Genomic DNA, 21691 nt, shown 5'->3' on the forward strand with positions numbered 1-21691 from the left:
CTTTTAAGCTGGTTTTAGAGTAGATTTTATTTACTGTGCAACATTCCTTTCATTGAAATATAAGAGAGCGTCGCTTCTGCTTTATGTCTCACTGTCTGAGATCATTCTGAGCAAATGAACTCAGGACTACTTGCTGCTGCTGTGATTCATTTTTTTCTCAAAAGGGATTCATGATGACTACAAAAGAAATGCATTGGCCCCAAAGCTCTGGAACAGCTTTGCTATGGACATTGGGGCCCCTACATCGTCTACATCTTAGAGTAGAAAGTCACTCCTAATTGTCATTTAATGTACAATCCATGCACGTAACTCCCCAGCTTACTTACAGCATAATACACATGGCTTATTTGTAAATGTCATATACAGCATCAGTTAAGCTATGTATTATTTACCTTTACACCAGGCATGTTTAAACTATTCCATAAAAGGCCATAATGTAGCTGCAGGTTTTCATCCAACCGAGCAGGAGCACACCAGGCTTGACTCATTTAATCATCCGATCTCAGTCTTCAGACAGCTGATTGGTGGTATCGTGTGTGCTCTCGATTGGTTGGAACAAAAACCTGCAGGCGTATGGCCCTTTATGGAATAGTGGGGACATGCCTGCTGATTTCTGCATTTTTAATATTTCTACACTTCAAATCCTAACTATCAGAGAACTGTAACACATATACATATTATCAATCTGGAGGCAGCGATATCATACTCTCTCCTAAAAGTAATCCATAGAGTCTCAGGTCTAAGGATCACTATCATTCCTGAGAATGATGATGGGATGCTGGATGAATCTGAACTTCTCTCTACAAAGGTGCTACTATATAGAAAGCAAACTTATATCCTCTAACTGTTTCTCTCTCTTCCTCCCTCCTCCAGTGAACCCACTCTGTCCAGTCAGGCCGTGTACTCCAAGCCGCCGCCGTCCACCACCAACCACATCGGAGGAGGAGGTGAAACCAGCCCAGAGGAAGTCGAGGTGCTGCTGTCCAATCAGAAAGCCGCGACCCGCCAGCCGTCCTTCCTGCGCGCCCTCATCAAAGCCTTCGGGCCCTACTTCCTGATCGGATCGGCCTACAAGCTCCTGCAGGACGTCATCACCTTCGTCAACCCTCAGCTGCTCAGGTGAACAGCATTTGCATCACGCTTCTCCGCAAGTCCTCAGACAACACATTTGCAAGCACACGCACACACACACGCTCAAACACACACACACACACGCTCACACACACACACTACTTTTGTTCCAGTATTATCAAATACTACTATATGTAAACAAGAGATTTTTTCTTTTGCATTTTGTGTTTGCATGCTAGTTTCCTTTAATACAACACATAGTAGATGTCTTTATTCCGAATGCACGCCGTCCCAGGATGCAAAGTTACCATGTAAATATGTTTCCTCTTTAATGTTTTAATGACCCACATCTTACTTAGTGACAGCAGCTGTTCTGTGAAAGCCTTATCTCTGCCAGATAAGCTATCAGAGACGGCCGACCACATACTTTTCCTTTATGCATTTTGTCACGGTCATGTGGTCCGTGCTCGCTCAGTCGCCAGTGCAGCGGGAAAAAGTGTCAGATGTAGAACTTTTGATATTATACTTGTGTAATATTCATTTACTTCAACTTTATTTATATAGCACTTTAAACACAACATAGTTGATCCAAAGAGCTTCACAAGGAGGAAAAAACAATCACAACAAAAAAGAAATTAGACGTGAAGAAACCAATAATGCAGAATTTTCACCTTCATCTAAACCAGGGATATCAAACATACGGCCCGTGGGTTAGAACTGCTCCGCCAAGGGGTCCGATATGGCCCCCCATAACTACTAAAAAGAACATTTCAGAAAAGTAATTCACATTTTTCTGCTGTTTCAGAGGATTTTTCTCCACCCTGACCAGAGTACAATTATAGAAATATAAGAATACAATACATACATATTCATATTTAAACCATTCATATATTGAACATTGCACAAAATGTTGTCCATCAGCAGCTTCTGTGAAAAAGAATCTGAAAGAAAACCTGAGACATAACATTGTTGAAATTGCACTCATTTTTCACAGTAAATACATGGTTTATTATAGTAAAATTACATTACATATTATATATGTATTATATATTATTTATAGGTGTGTGTGGAACCCCTGATCTAAACTGAACAGTGTTGGGGAATGTTACTTTTAAAAGTAACTCATTACATTGCAAAATCACTGGCATTAAAAAGTAACTAGTAACATTACAGCATTACCTTCTGTGAAAAGTTACTGTTTAGAGTACTTTTACATTACCGTAAATGAAAACCCCTTTGTGATTCCTCATGTTGTTTTAGTCCAGACTTCCTTTCAATATAACGACTGTACCATCATCACACAGCCAAGTCTGACCCATAATCTGTTCATCTTTACATGAATAGTAAGAATGACGTAGCCAGGTGTCGGTGTGAATTCACGGCAGATTTTCTTTTCTTGTGGTAAAAAGGTAGCTACAGGAATTGTAGGTATTACCTTTTTGAAAAGGTACACATTAGGTTTACGTTTTACCCCCAACACTGATCCTGAATTACTTAATCGTGAGATGAGACAAGGATCTTCTTCAATGAATGTTTAATATGTGCTCGGGTCATACTCATACATGCATGGTAAATGACAACAGACAAACAGAAAAAGGTCAGTTTATATAGTATTCCTGGCATGGCAGCTATTTTCCATCACGTGCCTCGCTAAGTATTTTTGTCCTAACTTGTTGGTGCCCTCACCATCAAGCTAAGAGACCTTTGACCTTGGGTCTCTCTCTCTCTCTTTGAGTTATGACCGTACTACAAGCTATGTATGATAGACTCATGACAGGGCCCCGCTCATGGGGACAGGGCCTTTTCTGTAGAGGCCCCTCGGCTCTGTTAGACAGGCTGAGTCTGTTGATACTTTTAAGATGCATCTAGAGACTCACTTTTATTCTCTGGCTCTCTTTAATTGTTATCTGATTTCTTTGGGTTTTAAATTTGTGCTCAAATGTTGTTCTATTTTAACCCTTTATATGACACCCATTGAAATACTTGGAAATTCAAAATTTCAACCCTAGAGAGTTATTAGTGGGATATTACGACTTTTTTTGCTTTTGTGACTTTTATTCAAAATGTTTCGTTTTTATGTTGCAAATCAAGGTCAGTGAAGTTACCATATATGGTGCCTCACCGGTCTAGGGTAAAACCTTTTCCAAAAAGTCCATGTATTAAACATCCACATGGTTCTACACTCTCACAGAGGGGTATGGGGAGGCTAATATCCACGATAAATGGATCATTTCCTCCTTTTATGCTTGCATGTGTATACATACTGTATGTCTGCATTTGTGAAACACTTTGGTGCAAAGTCTGTTTGCTTTTTTAAGTGCTTTATAAATAAAATAAGCTTGAAACTTGAAACTAGTAAAAAGTGCTGCACAGACAATTCAAATAAGGATGAAAAGTGTAGGGTTTTTTTTATTATTTGTTTTTTCAAGTTCAGTTCAAGTTTCATAACTGTGTTTCCTGTACTGTCAGATCACTAGCAGCCTGCTGATTAAAACATATAGCATGTGTGATGTCTGATAATGATGTAATATGCCCTTTTTTTAAGATTAGTAGCACAGCAGTGCGTGTGTTTAATCTAAAAAGAAACGTGTTACTTTCTTTTCTAGGATGTTGATCTCGTTCACAAAGCAGAAGGGAGTTCCTGATTGGTGGGGTTACGCGCTGGCCTTCCTCATGTTCTTCACAGCCTTCCTGCAGACTCTCATCCTCCACCAGCACTTTCAATACTGTTTTGTCACCGGCATGAATGTACGCACAGCTCTCATAGGAGCAATCTACAGGAAGGTACATAAACACACACACACACACACACACACACACACACACACACACAGACACACACACACACACACCTGTTTAGTTTTTACTCTCTAAAATGGTTCAAACATTTTCACGTTAGTTTTGTGACTGAGGTCAGAGAACAGCATTTGATTACAGCGATGTTTGTCCTTGTTGGTGTTCTTCTTCAGTCGCTGGTGATAACAAACAGTGCCAAACGTTCCTCTACTGTGGGAGAAGTAGTGAACCTGATGTCTGTGGATGCACAGAGGTTCATGGACCTCACCACCTTCCTCAACATGCTGTGGTCTGCTCCTCTTCAGATTATGCTGGCTCTATATTTCCTCTGGCAGGTACATGAATCATCCCTGAATTTTGTAAAACACAGTCGTGAATAAAACTGTGGCAGGTACATTTATTCCATCTTTTGAGCAGTGATGACGATGCAGTTTGCTGATTGGATGTTGTGTTTTATAGAATCTTGGTCCGTCTGTGTTGGCTGGAGTGGCTGTTATGATCCTGCTCATCCCCTTTAATGCTGTCATTGCCATGAAGACACGAGCTTACCAGGTATGAACAGTTAAAGTGGACTGTTTTTATGCATAACCCTGATTTTTAAATTAATTATTTCAAGCAAATTGTAAATAGAAACAAACAAAATGGACTGTTATTGGCTTTGTTAGAGTTATTTCTGATTAGATGTAGAAATAAAGATCACAGTCAATTTAATCTCAGACCAGTTCACCGTTTAATCGTTTTTGCTTACATATCAATATTGGAAAAGTAATGTCACAAATGAGTAGGTGGGGGATACCATGTAAAAGATTAAGATACCAATAGAGTACTTCATTCAATTCACCTTTTTCATCTACTTCATTCAATACCAGTCATGTGAATGGAACCATTCAGTTGTGTCAAATGACATCACTCCTCCCCATCCAAATGATTTTTTAACACAAATACATTTCAAAAGTGTTCAAATGATTTAAATATTTATTAAATAACTGTACAAAACTGTACAATAAAGTATTATTACCACAACTGTATGTGTAGTAGCTGCTGCACTAGTGGGCCACATGGGTCACATGTCGCAGTAATTTGAAGGACACCAAAACCATACAGTAATTTATTTTTAGATCTGGATACAAAAAAGATTAAGTGTGGGTATTGATTGGTTGGAGAGTTTTGATACTACTTGGTATTGGATTATTTCAGTTGATACCTTAAAGGTATCGAGTACCAATACCCAACCCTACACATTAGCTCATTTACCACCCTGCCTTAAAGGTTCATTTGACATTTTGGACCGATACCAAGATCAATATACTGTATGAAGCTACAGCTAGCTTTGCTTAGTGTGGCACAAAATCCACCTAGCAATATCTGTAAAGGTCAGTAATTAGCATGTTTTATCTTTATCTAATTCAATCCATTGAAAAACCGAAGTGCTAAAACAAGTTGCCATTCAGGTTTATGTGCTAAACTATTTTATGGCTGTTTTAGTAGTAATAAGTTCCCTGCAGTGTTTGCTGGTTACCTAGCAACCTCACAGTAACAACAACATGTCAAAATATTCATTCTGTTGAAACGCTGCTCTGGACTCAAACAGCAGCTTCTGCTTTTGTAGAGAACAGTGAGCGCAGGTCACTAATGTCCTTGTAGAGTTGAATTCATCATTTTACATGATTCATAGCGTTTGCACTTTAAAGAAATCACCTTCATCTACTTCCTTTGTGTGTTCAGTTAGTTTCAAGTCTATTAATTCACAGATAAAGAACAGTACGTCTTCTTGTCCTTGTCTCCGTGCTCCTCTTCTTGTCTCAGGTGGAGCAGATGCAGTACAAGGACTCTCGCATTAAACTCATGAATGAGATCCTGAATGGCATCAAAGTGCTGAAGCTGTACGCCTGGGAGAACTCCTTCAAAGAAAAGGTCCTGGCCATTCGGCAGAAGGAGCTCAACGTGTTGAGAAAGACGGCGTACCTGGGAGCGCTGTCCACCATGGCCTGGACCAGCGCCCCTTTCCTGGTATGTTCAGTTCAGAATGTCTGGAAGCTAGCTTTCTGTCATGACACTCTGATTGGTCAGGAAGAAAGCATGTGGTGAATGTCACGATCAGCTGTGACCAATACTATTCTGTTTTGTTGTGAATTTTGCTCAAAAATTGATGCTATTTCCTGGTTTTAAATAGTAATGATTAGATTTAGATAGTAAGTAGTATGTCATCTGGAACAGACTGAGTTTTCTGTTTGCCATTAAAGGTAGAGTCAGTCATTCTGGAGGAAGATTGTTTATATTTGAGCTAAAGCTCCAAACAAATAAACCCCTCCCTCCTTCGTGCCCCTTCAAAAACTCCAACTTCCAAATTCATGAACGCACATTGCCAAGGCAACGACCAAAAGAGAAATATGGCAGAAGCTAGAGCTACCTCTGTTACTTTCTCACATTATCACAAGTGGAAAAACGTTTCATCTCATGTGAGCACAACAGTCCATCTACACTCTCCTCACTTCTCAATCAGCCTGCGTTCAGCGTCTCTTGCCAGCTGCAGCTCCTGAAGAGCTGAGAGGACAGCGGCCGGTCAAACTGCCTTAACCAGACCGACCGACAGCAGACGTTTACTGAACCTAAATAGTTTGCATGTCGGCTCCACAGGAAGAAATGAACAGTGTTTGTATTTATTTCATTGATACAGTAAATAAGATGGAAACAGATATACAGCTCAGATTACAGTTCACTAAATGAGTGTTAAAAAAAACTAGAGAGGTCTTCTTGAGACTGTCTAGGAAGTGTATCTCTGCTGTAAAAAACACTTTCTATGAATTGGCCACAACTTCTCTCTACAGTTCACCAGCCCTTTACCACCATTCAAAGGTTGCTGGAGACTGTCCTCATACACAGCTGCTCTGAGTTCCACCTATCCTGTGCCTGAGAACAAACGCCCCCTGCTGTTGATTGGCTGGAATAGTGTTGTATAGCTTTGCTCTGAGCCCTTTTGGTTGTTTTTCTATTTACACATCTGGGACTGTGTATGAACACTTTTTTTTTCAGCACACACACAAAACAGAGAGCTAATAGACCATTAGTAAATATTAGATTGGAATTGCTAACTCAAAACTTGAGGCTTGTTAGAGGAAATCTGATTGGTAGTCTTTATATTATATAAAGTATTTTTCTACAGGTACCTAATTTGTGTTTGGCATCAGCTTTGAGATTGAAGAATGGTTGATATGGTTGTTCAGCTGCTGCTCCTGCTGCTGCTGCTGCTGCTGTTCATTATAAATGACTCACAGACAGATAACACTGTCCACTCAATACCAGTGCTGCATTTGTTATCAAGTGTCATACGCCTGTCTGGCTGCTACCTCTTGTACTAGTGGTATGTCATTGATGTTATATGACTCATATTGACATTACTATCACTGCTGCTCCACTCACATATACCACTTCTTACATTAAATCAATAAATAAAACTAAAATGAGATGTTACTAGTACAACTTTGTACAAGTGTTGCTTATAAGTAGCAGGTAGCAGCTGTAACTGGAAGGTTTAGACAGGTTTGGATTATTAGTTACGTTATTCCAAAAGTCTCATTTCCTGACCCTATATACAAATGTTCAACCTAATGAAGTCATCTAAGTTTCTTTTCCACATAAGTTCTAATATTTAAGACATCATTTGAAAGCAGCATTGACTTGCTATAGACTACAGTGTAGGCCAGATGATGAACATGTAGCATAGAATTGTAAAACGTGGATTTTGCTGCACAAGTTTTCAGTAACTTCCTAAATCTAAAACCTTCCTGTAACTTCAAGCAACCTTCACACCTTCCAGCACAAAGGATGGTTCAATGATCTCACTGCCAAACCCGTCTCCAATTCCTGGGAATCATTTACAAGATAAAGCCGGCAAATCTGGACAAGTTCAAGTGCGGATACCAAAGCAACGATACGCGCCACTTTTTTCTCATCAGCTGACTTGCCTGTTTACTGACCCAAATCATAACAGGAGTGAGACATGAGCGTGACCTGATCCTGTCGGTCCGCTGGCTTCTGTGTGAAGTAAAGCAGAGAAACGCCATGACAACCGAGGCAATAACACGGCAACGGCGCCCCCCGTGTTTTAAATATATATATATATTAGAGGTTTTATTATTGTGATCAATAAACGCTTGTTCTTCCAGACATCAGCAGCATCATGAACCTCCTCCACCCTGCAATGTATTCACCAGCTGTTGATAATCAGGTCATTGCTGAGTCACCGGTTAAATGAAGAGTGTTCAGCATCAGCATCGGTGTCTGAGCGGCCTGTTTTCCCATGTGTTTCCAGGTTGCCTTGACGACGTTCGCCGTGTATGTGACGGTGGATGAGAACAACATCCTGGATGCGGAGAAGGCCTTTGTGTCGCTCTCGCTTTTCAACATCCTCCGGTTTCCTCTCAACATGCTCCCCCAAGTCATCAGCAGCATCGTGCAGGTGAGAACGACTTTCCCTCTCGCTTCCGCTTTCTCGCTTTATTGGGCCCGATTTTATGAAGCGACTCTGTGTTTATTATCCGTCTCAGGCCAGCGTCTCACTGAAGAGAATCCAAGGTTTCCTGAGTCACGACGAGCTGGATCCAAATTCAGTGGATAGAAAGAACACAGCGGCAGGTACGATGAAACCGCTCCTCCTCGGATTAAAACATGTTTCTTCTTTATTTTTGAATTTCTCTCATTCAGTGTATTTAAAACTGACATCAATGATTGGCACCTTGAGAAAATGTGCATTGTCATCACATCTCATCATGTATTGTGTCAACTCAGCAGTCTGTTGAAAGTGTGTCTGTTTAGTGCAGAGTCACTTGCACCTTTTACCTAATGACTCAGAGTCTGAGCAGGTTTCCCTACAATGACTAAGATTTGAATCTTTTGTTCTGTTGGATCACATTAAAGCTTCCACCATTCAAAAACGGCTCAGAATATGAACATTATGCAAGAGTAAAACTGACATCAATGAATGGCACCTTGATAAAAGGTCATGTATTGTGTAAACTCAGCAGTCTGTTGAAAGGCTTTAGTGCAGAGTCACTTGCACCTTTCACCTAATGACTCAGACACTGAGTGGGTTTCCCTACAATGACAATGATTTGAGTCTTTTGTTCTGTTGGATCACATCAAAGCTTCCACCATTCAAAAGCATGACACTGCAAAAAAGATTCACGTTTTTTCTTCTTCTTTTTTTTCACTCTACAGAATATTCAGTGACAGTCATCAACGGGAAATTCACCTGGAGTAAAGAAGACTCTCCCGTCCTGCACAAGTAGGTCACCATGAGCTTTAACTACAGAGCGTTCCCACCTGTCGCATGTTTGTTTTGCACTTAAACATGTTTACTGTGTGTCCGTAGCATTAACCTGATGGCGCCTCAGGGCTCCCTGCTGGCAGTGGTGGGCCACGTCGGTTGCGGGAAGTCCTCCCTGATCTCTGCTCTGCTGGGCGAGATGGAGAAACTGGAAGGAGAGGTTTCTATCCGGGTATGACTTCACTTTCTGTTCTGTATACTCATACTTAGAAAAATAGCAGCTTATATATCCTTTTCTTGATTTTCCCTTCCTTTTTTTCTTTTTAAAGCTGTATTAATCAGTATTGTTATGACAACAGTGGATCAAATGACTCAAATGACTGTAATGTGGAAATGAATTCTCGTGAGAACTCTTTCAGGGTTTGCATTCAAGTCTATTTTATTTGTATAGCTCAATATCACAAATTTGTCTTCATCTTTACACTCTCAATTTAAATAAGGGGAACCCTCCCTAAAAAAATCCCTTTAAGGGGGGGGGGGGGATAATGATGACACCTCAGGAAGAGCAGCAGATATGCAATAGATGTTGTGTGTACAGAATAGAACAATAAAGAGAAGTGATAGAACAACAGCATGGAAAACAGGTGTCAACGCTCTCATTAGCTTTGTTTGTAAGAGCAGCAGCAGCAGGCTCATTGTACATCACCTGCCCAGCACCAAACAGCAGACAATAGGTAACAATAAGTGGAACATTTTACACCTAAAACAAGCTAGATGTTCATAAAGTAGACCAAAACTAGAGTGAATATTGAACTTGAACAAGACTCCAACTGATTGTTAATGTTTGTCTGCTGATGGAAATTGACAGTTGTTGGCGTTACGTTTTTATAAGACGATAATATACCAGTGTTGCTGCTTTCACGTTGTTCCAGTGCCCCCAAATGAGCAGAAATAAATCAGTTAACACCGCTTTAATATTCTTATTAGAAGCCTTAGACCTTCAACCAATACTGCATCTCACAGAGTGGCCCACATTAATATTATCTTACCTCTTATCCATTAACTTATTTGTATTCAGTGGTTAAGTCCTCTCTGTTTTCCTTTCATGCTCTGTGGACATACATTCACCAAGCATGGAAAAGAGGAAGGAACCATTCAGTCAGTCAGTGGGACTTTATTTATTTAGCGTTTTATGCACAGGTTAACACACAAGTGGTGTAGAATATGGATGGATGGTCATTGCAGTTGAGGATTCATAAGGAGTGAAAAAAGTACAAATGCACACAGAGTTTAAGGTCAAATGTTACAATAGATTTAAATGATTATTTGAATAATAAACATTACTAATAGCTATTTATTAACATCTGTGTATGTAGCTGTAATGTAATGTTGCTGATCCATGTCTCATTAAAGTTAGTTTACTTGTGCTTCTACAGAAAGCCTCATTGAGATCAACTGATAACAAATGATGTGTGTGCAACATCACAACAAGACAATTCACTCACACAAAGCACTTCGTTTCTAGCAGTGAGCTGCATATTACTGGAAACCAGTGTTCCCCAGTTCACAGCTTGTAAGAGGAACTTTTAAAGTGAAACTTATCTGTGATCTGGTGTTATGGTTAGCAGCTGTGAACTCAACAAGAATGTTTAATATCTCAACAAGCTGAGACAGAAAGGTATTTTTAAATGAAACACAGGTTAAATGAAGCAGTTCATTCAAGATTCATTTATTATCATTTTACAGTTGTATAACAAAATGTAGTTTGAAGAACATTTATTCTACTCACAAAAACAGAAGTTATAGGAATGTATTGATAAATAAATCATAAAAATAAAGCTATTTTTTATATTGGAGTGCATATTATTATTATTATATTGGAAAGAAGCTACTGTGTCCTCTGATGGTATGACAGCAGATACTTCTTTATCTTTGTCTTAACAGACTTTGGCTGGGTGTTGTCTTTTAGCATCCTGTGGGTTCTGTGCAGGCTTCTCACCACACTGATACTGTATCACTGATGCTCAGTAGATGGATAGTCATGATGTTCTCAGTGGTTTTAAACACTTTCTGCAGAGCCTTACTGTCTGGTGCCATGCACATCACATGCACATTTTTGTTCCTCTGTAAAAGTTAGCAAGAACTTGGGAAGTTTGCATACTTAAGTTCCCTCAAGAAATACAGTCATTTCTGAGCATGTCCATGACAGATTCTTTGATTCCCAGGAACATAGAACTGTTTACCTGCTCTACCTCTGGGCAGGGGTGTGTGCCTCCTTTTTTCTAAAAACAACAATCAGCTCGTTAAAGTAGTGTGTGTACAGCATTGACTTCAGGCTAAGACACACAAGCACTACTGTAGCAATATCAATGATAACAGAGATAGGCAAGCAGTTGTCTCAACTATAGTTGACTTTGTGTTCAATAAATACACCAGGCAACAGGGCTGCAACTGAAGAATGTTTTTTTAATTATCACTTAATCTGTTAGTTATTTTCTCGATTATTCAATTTGTTGTCAGATCCAGAAAATGGCAGGAAAAAAAAAAGGCAACCGCTGTTTCCCATAGCCCGAGGTGACATCCTCAAACATGTTTACATGTCTTGTTTTGTCCTGACCAACAATCCACAACCCAAAGATATTCAGTTAACTGTCACAGAAGAAAATATTGACATTGAGAAGCTGGAATCAGAGAATTTGGCCTCTTTTGTAATGAGTCAATGACTCAACTCATTAATTGATTGTTGTTGGGGTTTTTTTTAAAGTTGGCAATCAATTTAATAGTTTGCAATGATTCCAGGGAATAAGAAACTCTACCAGGGAATAAGAATGAATTGACAGTGCATTTGGAACATCGTAGGGTTGGTGGTTTTTGGTGTACCTGTTCTCTGGAAACAATAACACATGATCATATCCAGTGAAAAACAAACAGGCCTGAAGTGGAGTGAAGTAAAGTTTGTCGGTCCTTTCTGTCTCTCCTCAGGGATCAGTGGCGTATGTGCCTCAGCAGGCCTGGATACAGAACGCCACCCTGCGTGATAACATCCTGTTTGGGAAATCCTACAATGAGCAGAAGTACCGCTGCGTGCTGGAGGCCTGCGCCTTAACCCCTGACCTGGAGGTGCTGCCTGGAGGAGACATGACTGAAATAGGGGAGAAGGTACTTTGGTTTTCCCTTCTTTTTAAGTGAGGATCCTCTTTTTGTTTCTGTTTCCAGGTAGCAGTTTTGACTCTGGTTTCATTTGTCTGAGCTCTGTGCTCCATTTGAATAAGAGTTTACCTTGAGAACACTTTTGTACTTACTGATTTATTAGTAAAATGATTTCCAAATAAGTAAAGAAATTCCAAATTTGACATGACTTTTGTATAATCTTTATTTATACAGGTAATCTCACTGAGACACAAGGTTCCATTTTCAAGACAGCCCTGTCCTAGACAACATAACAATACAGTATAACATTAGTTACAGTTACAGACAAATCAGTGAATCAGTACAGAACACAAAACATTAGTGAATGTGTAAAGTGTCAGGCCATGAACACATTCTAATACTAAGAACAAGAGCCTGTTTTCTAAGATGCTCCCTCTAGTGTCTCTAAAAGAAGTGTGTTTTTAGGCAGGGCCCTGATGACTATATGTTTTTTTTTTTTATATCTGCACTCACGAGACGCTGGTTGCTTCTCAAACATCCCTCAATACAAGAATGGATAAATATAGTAAATTATATTTATGTTATAGAAAGGATTACTTTCTCTCTCCTCACTAAGTCATGGACTAAGTTGGTCAAATATGGGAAGCCCTTGCGGCCAGATTTTTATTTTTATTTTTTTTAGTTTTACTCTCCCAGTCATACTTTTTATTGCTCTTATGTGCACACTTAATTCCTCCCAAATTGTACAAAGCTCATAAATCTTGGAAGTTCGTGGAATAGCAGAAGAGATGATACTACTTCTATTTGTCATATGCTTGTATTGCAATCTGCAGTCCAAAAATATAAAAACATTTTTAAATAAATCCCCAAAGGGAATCAAGTGGACAGCTGCAGATTGTGCTGTAGTGAGTTCCAGGTTGAGGGGGCAGAGTAGGAAAGTGAGGACTTTGAAGGTAATGAAATCCTGAGAACGGAGGCTATGGCTGCACTGTTTACATGACATGAGTGGTTAAGTACGTAGGCAACAATCCTAGGATGGATTTTACAACGATGACCAGTTAACCAACGAGTCTCCGTCTCCTTCCTGCAGGGCATCAACCTCTCTGGTGGACAGAGACAGAGGGTGAGTCTGGCCCGAGCTCTGTACAGCGACACTGACGTCTACCTGCTGGACGACCCGCTGTCTGCCGTGGACGCTCACGTGGCAAAACACATCTTTGACAACCTCATCGGTCCAGAGGGGGTGCTAAAGGGCAAGGTTAGGACAGTTTAAATCCATTTTTTTAATGTGTGTTTTTGTTACTAAAGAAGCACTCACACATGCATTAGTGGTATAAAAAAGCCCTCTGTAAACAACACTGCAGAGCCAAACAGACTTCATCATCTGCTGCTGAGGTTTGGGGTTGTTGTTTTTCTTTTCTACGCAAAAGACCTTGTGACTCTTCCCTTCTCAAAGCTCCTGTGAATCTGGTCTCAGAGTGTAAACAGACTCTGCTTGTGTAGCTCGGAGTAAAGCCTCTTTTTTTCAGAAAGAGGAAGTGGTGCCTTATCTTTGTTACTTGAGAAAATGGTGTATCATATCAGCTTATTACACGTCGGTTTTTCATATTTATGAGACCAACTTCTGATAAGAGCTGGTTTACTTCCTGTGTGACTTCATTCTGTTAGGTAGGGTGCGCGTATTATTGCACTGAGTAAATAATTGAAGTGGAAGTTAATAAACTGTGTGTACAAGTCTGTGTGAGGGTTTGATTTGATATTATTCAGTTTGTTCTGCTGTTTGATTCCAGACACGTATCCTGGTGACACACGGCATCAGCTTCCTGCCTCAGGTGGATAACATCATGGTGATGGTGGACGGCAGGGTGTCTGAGATGGGCTCCTACCAGGAGCTGCTCCAACAGAACGGAGCTTTCGCAGAGTTTCTCAGGAACTACGCCCTGGAGGACATCGTGGAGGAGGAGGAGGCAACAGGTAGAGTGATGCGTTTATGTTCTCTGTCATCAGTGTAGATCAGGATAGATGGTTGGCGGTATGATACACGGTTTGTTTGTACGTTTTCTAAAGAGGAACTAATCCAAGATGAGGAGTTGTTCCCTGACGACGCCCTTAGCAACCACACGGACATGGTGGACAGTGAGCCGGTGATCAATGAGGCAAAGAGGAATTTCATAAGGTATTGATTTCTTCGCTCTCTCTCTTATGACAAATTCGCTGTAATGCTTTTTTTGTCTTTGAATCCTTCATCTTCAGTCATCATCATCACCAAAATGTCATTAAACTCAAAAAAACATCTGATGAACATAACGAAGCAGCGACTGACTGGATCTTATTATTTGGACACTAATGGAACAGACTGAATGAATGAATGGTGCTTTGTATCTGACATCTTCCAAATAAATGCTGCACATCAACATGACTACATTTATTCATTTTCCTCCCCTTTACAGGCAGATCAGCATCATTTCATCAGACGGAGACAACCCCAGGTCGCGCTCAGTGAGGAGGCACGGCTGCAGCCAGAAGAAACACGGCGAGCCGCAAGAGAAGAAGAAGCCGCACGAAGTGGAGAAACTCATCCAGGCGGAGACCACGGAGACGGGCAGGGTCAGTCCAGCCGCCACCACCACCCTCCCTCCTCCTCTTTCTCATGCGTGTGGTCTTTAATGAATGTTTGTTTACTTATTTTTCCAGTCCAGTAGATCTCAATGTGGGGACAGACAGAGGAGCTTGTTTTCACTCAGGGCTGTTTTAACTTTGTTGGACTCACAGCTGCACAAATAACACAGCTGATGCCAACAGATTAAAAGATGCTGTTTGTTGTCAGCTATAAGCATGGCCGGATCTACCATATGGGCAGTCTGGGCAAGTGCCCCCTTGAGCAGTGATGGGGGGAAGAAATTGTGTGCACTTTTTTTTTGTTTTTTGGTCAGGCTCCACAGAAATACCACATAAGGATGTTAAAGATTATAGTTGCTGTCCCAAACATAGTATGTCTAAAACGAAATATGGAATTACAATGTTTCCACCTGACAGCAGCGTTAGAAAATAAGGATTTCCAAGAAAGTGAAGTCTCATGACTGACTGGGTTTTATTTGTCGATTTGACTGCTAGGCAGGTGATGATTGGTTGACAGGCCACAATGCACTGTGGTTAGTTCAGTGAGCGTGTGGGAAAATAATCGCCAGCGGGGGTGCCAAAAGAAAAAAAACCTAAAGGAAAAGGAAGAGAAAGAAGTGGCCACAATAAAAAAACGTCCTGCAAATGTAGCTCTTTCAAAAAGGCTAAAAATAAAGAAAAGGAGATTGTAATATAAATCAATTATGGGGGGCATGAGCTTCAGGGGTCCCTGGGGGTACTAATCCGATTTTGGCTATAAGATACTAATAGAACCTTTCTCACATCTAAACATTTCAGATCATTGTTTTTAATTTACTATCACCTTGTTGAGATCCACACAGTTAAATCCCAGGAAAGTACGGCCTCTGTTCTCTTAAAGATAGAGACATTACAAACTGTACAAACCACAGTTAGAACTAACCTCAAACAACAGGCAACGCCTCTCTATCCTTTGTTTTGGTCCCCTAAAACAAACCTGGTCACATATTAATCTACTAACACTGTGGCTGTCCTGTCATTCACCAGGTGAAGTCGACGGTGTATCTGGAGTACGCTAAGGCGGTGGGACTGCTGCTGTCTGTGATCATCTGCTGCCTGTACGGCTGTCAGAGCGCAGCAGCCATCGGAGGCAACATCTGGCTCAGTCAGTGGACCAATGACGCCTCGACGAATCGGACTAAGGAGAATGTTCATATGAGGGTTGGGGTGTACGCAGCACTGGGCATTGCACAAGGTAAGATACATTCACCACTGAGCCCTGTTCAGTTTTATGCTTTTATTGTTATTTTTTGTGAACAATATTGAAAAGGTTCATTTTTGTGGTGACACATTATGGTGTTGAATTGATGTTGAACCTGAACACTCCACAGTGCCACATTTCACTTCCACCCACAGCTTGTTGCTGCAGAGTTCACTGAAATAAACTGATACATATTTCCTTTCCAGACAGTTGAAAGGTCTGCTTTTGATATGCTGTCATCCACAGAGGACAATCACCAAAACCAGCTTTAGTGCACAGATCATGACTGTGTGCATTCATACAGAGCAGCAGTTAGAATGCATTGTGTTTGATTCCTTTTTTTTCATTGTTTCAGGGTTGTTGTTGAATACATGGAGGCTGTATACATAATGTTTCTGTTTCAGTTAACTGTCACCTTAACATCCTTGCATTCAGGACAGATGCTGCCTGTGTCCCCCCCCCCATACCTTTATCCTCTCTAACCCCTCCTCCTCTGGTTCAAACCTCATCCCAGGTATCCTGGTGCTGATCTCTTCATACACACTAGCCACGGGAAACATCGGCGCAGCCAAGAAGTTGCACTCTAACCTGCTCGCCAACAAACTTCACACCCCCCAGTCTTTCTTTGACACCACGCCTATAGGACGCATCCTCAACCGCTTCTCCAAGGACATCTACGTCATAGACGAGGCTCTGCCCTCCACCGTGCTCATGTTCCTGAGCACCTTCTTCGTTTCTCTCTCCACCATGATAGTTATCATTTCCACCACTCCCATCTTTGCCGTTGTCATAGCACCCCTGGCTTTCATATACGTCTTTGTCCAGGTACTCTCCAAAAAAAAAAAAAGTCTTCGGAGGAAAAATGTTGCTCATGTGCCGGATGATCCTTTTTGTGTTCCTCTTTTTCTTTGCAAACATGCAAATTTCGTGACTCTTCCTCTTCCTGGAATGGCATGCCATATGCATGTTGGCGCAGCTACCTTTTTTTTAACCTTTCAGCATTTTTCAGCTTTTGTTCCTCCGTAGTCTGCGATGTTGTCCGTGACGAGTATTTCCTGCTGGCCCTGTCTCCTTTTCAGCCATTGATTCACTTTGCTCTCTCTCCGCAGCCAAAACATTTCCTGTCCTGCCCTGCAGCCTGCATCTACACACTCTTGTACACACAGAAACAAACACTCCCAAAGATATGCCATCTATCAAGTTGAGCGATACAGCCTGGCCCCAATATGCACACAAAAGACTGAAGCCAACCCCCAATATACAACCTGATCTGACTTTAGGAAAGTAAAAGTAATGTGGCTCAGTCTTACATGATCCAGATCCTCCCTCTAGTGGCGGGACAGTGTTAATACAACTTTTTGTCTCCATGTAAACATCTGATCAACCACTGTGTAAAATAAGATTCTCTAGGCAGAGATAGAAAGTCATAAATGACTTAATGTCTTTAGAGGTTACTTGTTAGTAAATATTAATAGGATTCATTGGAAATTAGCTTGTCTACTTAAACATTGCAATAGTAACAATTTATGAGATGCGTCAAACTATACTATGTCTCTCTCTCTCTCTCACACACACACACACACACTTTGCGTTTATTTTTTTTGCAGTAGTTTTCATGAAATTCTAGTCTTGAACATGAAGCAGATATTTGTGAATTTGTTGATAATGCAGTTATAGAGGTTAGATTTGGATACAGTGAAGTGGTTACACCAATGTCCTGCATCAGTATTAACACATCAACACTGCTTTCATCAACTTAAAAAGCAGCAGAGCCACTGCACATTTACAACTTTTTCAATTATAGAAATTAGAAGTCTAGAAAACACAAGGTGCATATATATGTATGTTATGCATAAAGGGCAAATCATGTATTTGTATGGGCTGAGTTTGCTGTTGTGGAAATACTGAACTCCCTGTTGGTGGCCATTTGAAGCCACAACATTTAAGCCATATATTCAGAGTAAATATGATTTAAAATGATTTTAATTTAACAGCTGGCAGGTAGCTTGAGCCTCTATGGCAGCATATACAAAACAGAAAAGGGACAAAAAACACCTGATGATACAAAAACCTTTTTGATTGTGTCTTGTTTTCAGTGTGGTGAGGTGCTAAAAAGACAGAATATGGTGCTAAACATGACTTGTGTGAAACATGTGCCCTGAAGTGACAATGGAAGCTGCTGTTTTAATAATGAAACATAGAAACACAGGGACGGGTCCTAATCCATTTAACACAGGTGTCATTGTGTTGTCACACTTGATCCCCTCCCCCTCCCTCTTCCCCCTCCTCCCTTCTCGCAGGTGTGCTGTTGTTGATTAACTGCCTGTTGTGCCGGGCCTACAGTATGCTGCGGGCAGCCAAGCTTACACACCACAACATGCTTCAGGGGGTACTGCGAGCACCGCAGTCCTTCTTCGAGAGCACCCCCACTGGGCGGTTACTAAACCGCTTCAGCAAAGACGTGGATGCTATAGACTCCCACATCCCAGAAAATATTGACATATGGATGCGCACTTTCTGGTACACACTGAATGTGCTGCTCATATGCTCTGCCCTCACCCCAATGTTCCTCATAGTCATAGCCCCGTTAATGGTGTTCTATTGGTGGGTTCAGGTAAATAGGAAACGAGTCTGCTAACTCATTAATACAACGTGCATGTCTGAGAGTGCTGTTGTTGAGTGTGTGTGCCGTTAGACTTGTGCATGTGGTTGAAGTGGTGATCACTGCTGTTGTAGCGCTGTAGACGCAGCACGGTTCGGTCTCTGCTAGTCCAGTAGTCGTAGCGGGCCGTGGTCTTCAGCGAGACCCCCGGCCTGTCTGAAGTTAGACACAGTCACAGCTCTAGTCAGCAGCACCATGTGGTTCATTTGGTTACACCAGTAATCTTTGGAGGATTTACTATACAATAAAACATCAAATTTCAATCTGGATTCTGCTGTAATTCGTAAATTCAAATTAGACTTTTATTACAAGTGATTGTCAAAGCTCCGGAGGCAGAAATAATCTCAATGCTGTTATATATGTATGTGTGTGCCAGTCAAACAGGAGTCTAGTCAAATGAAGCTGGACCACTACTCATCACTACTCATCCAGAAAGCTTTATTAGGACTGATCTGCTAACTGACAACAAGATGTACTTTTTAAGTTTTAAGGTTCATATTTGACTGTTGTAGATGAACTCTTTCAGCCGTCCTTCCAGTTTCAGACCGGCTATGCTTACTGACCCACAAGGACTTTGAATGCCAGTACGGACCTCTTTGCCAGTCAGACTTCCTCAGATACTGTAGCTACAGTAACATCTTCATTCAGTGAGGTTCAGTCAGGTTATTCCTGCCGCTGGAGCAGCTCAGTGTAACATCTACCTGACAGCAGGTTTTGGTGTGAGAGCCGAGTGAACTGGTAGCTGATGAAACAGCAGTTGATAACGGTGGTGTGTGTAGTGTTTTGTTTTTGTTTTGTTTTTGTTTTTTTAATAAGTACTAATAAAAAGGAAAAATCACCCATTGAATCATTCACCAATTTATCAAAAATAACTCCAGTAGTCTATAGTTGAGTATTGATGTGATTACTGTACGATCTTCAGCTTCAAATCAATCATATTCATATTTGTATTCATCCTTAATGTAGGTGGTCAAAAACATGTCAGAGTGATCATTTATAAGCATTTGAGGATCATTCAGATTTAATTTATAATTCATTTATAGTGTTTTACACTATTGCATTTAATCCACAAAACACACTCCCATACCTGGCCTCTAGATGGCACAGTTTGGCACATTTCTGCAATTACATGTGTGGTTAACAACACTGCACACAGATCAGTTTTAGCAGTTTGGCAATTCAACTTAACATTCAGTCCTGAGTTAAACACTTTTTATAACTCTATGCAAAAAAACAAAAAACAACAACTTATGAACAAAAGAAAAGAAAAATAATAGCAACTACCAATAAATCATCAAACATGAGAGTAAAATGTCATACATGACTATCAGGAACATTATTAAAATCATCTGTGTAATCATAATTTTAAATCCATAAATCTAAATAATTTTTTTTTTTTTAAGTGATTTTAAAGCAGAGATTCACGGGGCATGTACTGTCTGTATGCTCACGTTTAACATTTAATACTAACCAGATCTCCCAGTGATTAAATTCAGCTATACTAACACAAGCTCATGTTAAAACCTTCTTATTATTCCCTTTGGCTTCATCATAGCATCCACGCTGCATGGCCTTCTGTCTTTGCTGCATCATGTTTCTCCTCTTTGAATCATACATGACTACTCATTAAAACAATATGATTAAAACATTATTTGACACTAAGGGAAACAGAGCTGCTGCTTAATGCTTTTGCAACATTTAGTCTTTTTTTTTATTTATTAGGCTATTAGACTGTAAATTTGAATTTGATGCATAAATCTGTATAATGAGCAACGAAACACCTGCAGTTGAACATGAGCGGAGCTGTAAGGCTGCTGCGGGGAACACAAACTCTTATTTACTGTAAGTTATGAAGCATCCTTTTTTATGATGTTGTTAATGTGTTTACATGCAGCATAGCGTGTCAAACATTACTGAGGGTAATACTGAAGCCTCTTGAGGAGCTTATGTAAAGTCAGCTGGCGCCTCATCAACAATGTGAAAAACTGGAATACCCACGAGAACTGCAGGTGTTTCGTTAACACAGGCTTTCTTTATTACTCTGCGTGTGTGTATGTGTGTGTATGTGTGTATGCCTGCATCATCATTGTTATTGAATATTTCAGCCTTTTTTAAAATGTGTTGTCGGTTTGTAATGTTCTGTTTGTTTCTCTCCCCCTCCTCCTCTTCCTCCTCCTCCTCAACGCCTCTGTAGAGATTTTACGTTGCCACGTCTCGGCAGCTAAAGCGTCTGGAGTCGGTCAGCCGCTCTCCCATATACTCCCATTTCTCTGAGACCATCACGGGCTGTAGTGTAATCCGAGCCTATGGCAGACACTCTGCCTTTGTTCTGATGAGTGATATGAAAGTGGATGAGAACCAAAAGAGTTACTACCCTGGTATAGTGTCCAACAGGTACGTGCCGTGTTTCAGCATCGCAGAACAGCAGCTGTGCTCCAGTGTTTGTCTCGTGATGGCATTTATCAAAACAGAAAGCTGGCACATTTGAAATGAGAATACAAATCATCTGGAGCATTGTGATTTCATGTCATGTTCACAAGCATCTTGTCATGCTTCAGCCTACAACAAAAAAAAGTTGCCTTCCAGTGCTGTGTCTCAAATCGCGTACTTGTGTTAGTACACTTCTGTGTAGTAAACTGTGTACACTCTGTACTTACTTGTGTAATGTGTAAATTTGACAGGTTAGTGTTGTCAGAGAATTTCTAATATGAGGAGAACTCCCATTCTTAGAACCTCTGTGGTTATGTGGGGGACGCTTATGAGGTAATCCAGAATGAATGGGGGCCTATGGAGCTGTAGCCCCAAAATTTAACTTTAATGGGGTAAAAAAAAAAAAAAATTCATTATGTTTTCAGTATAAGCAGCAGAGACAATAGATATAGTTCCA

The 21691-nt window shown here is 40.6% G+C and overlaps 1 protein-coding gene across 1 annotated transcript in view; it reads left to right on the plus strand.

Moving 5' to 3' along the window:
• The window catches only part of abcc3 (ATP-binding cassette, sub-family C (CFTR/MRP), member 3), a 61442-nt gene that overhangs the window by 31832 nt on the left and 7919 nt on the right, over nt 1-21691 (plus strand). The window contains exons 8-24 of the mRNA XM_062442023.1: nt 874-1119; nt 3678-3855; nt 4041-4202; nt 4327-4419; nt 5674-5877; nt 8180-8326; nt 8415-8502; nt 9085-9151; nt 9239-9365; nt 12116-12292; nt 13374-13541; nt 14074-14257; nt 14351-14459; nt 14734-14890; nt 15929-16136; nt 16657-16967; nt 20999-21198. Coding sequence (XP_062298007.1) covers nt 874-1119; nt 3678-3855; nt 4041-4202; nt 4327-4419; nt 5674-5877; nt 8180-8326; nt 8415-8502; nt 9085-9151; nt 9239-9365; nt 12116-12292; nt 13374-13541; nt 14074-14257; nt 14351-14459; nt 14734-14890; nt 15929-16136; nt 16657-16967; nt 20999-21198 — 2826 coding nt within the window. The remainder of the gene's footprint in view (nt 1-873; nt 1120-3677; nt 3856-4040; nt 4203-4326; nt 4420-5673; nt 5878-8179; nt 8327-8414; nt 8503-9084; nt 9152-9238; nt 9366-12115; nt 12293-13373; nt 13542-14073; nt 14258-14350; nt 14460-14733; nt 14891-15928; nt 16137-16656; nt 16968-20998; nt 21199-21691) is intronic.

Source organism: Scomber scombrus, chromosome 21 (genome assembly GCF_963691925.1).
Source record: "Scomber scombrus chromosome 21, fScoSco1.1, whole genome shotgun sequence".
Taxonomy (NCBI): Eukaryota; Metazoa; Chordata; class Actinopteri; order Scombriformes; family Scombridae; genus Scomber; species Scomber scombrus.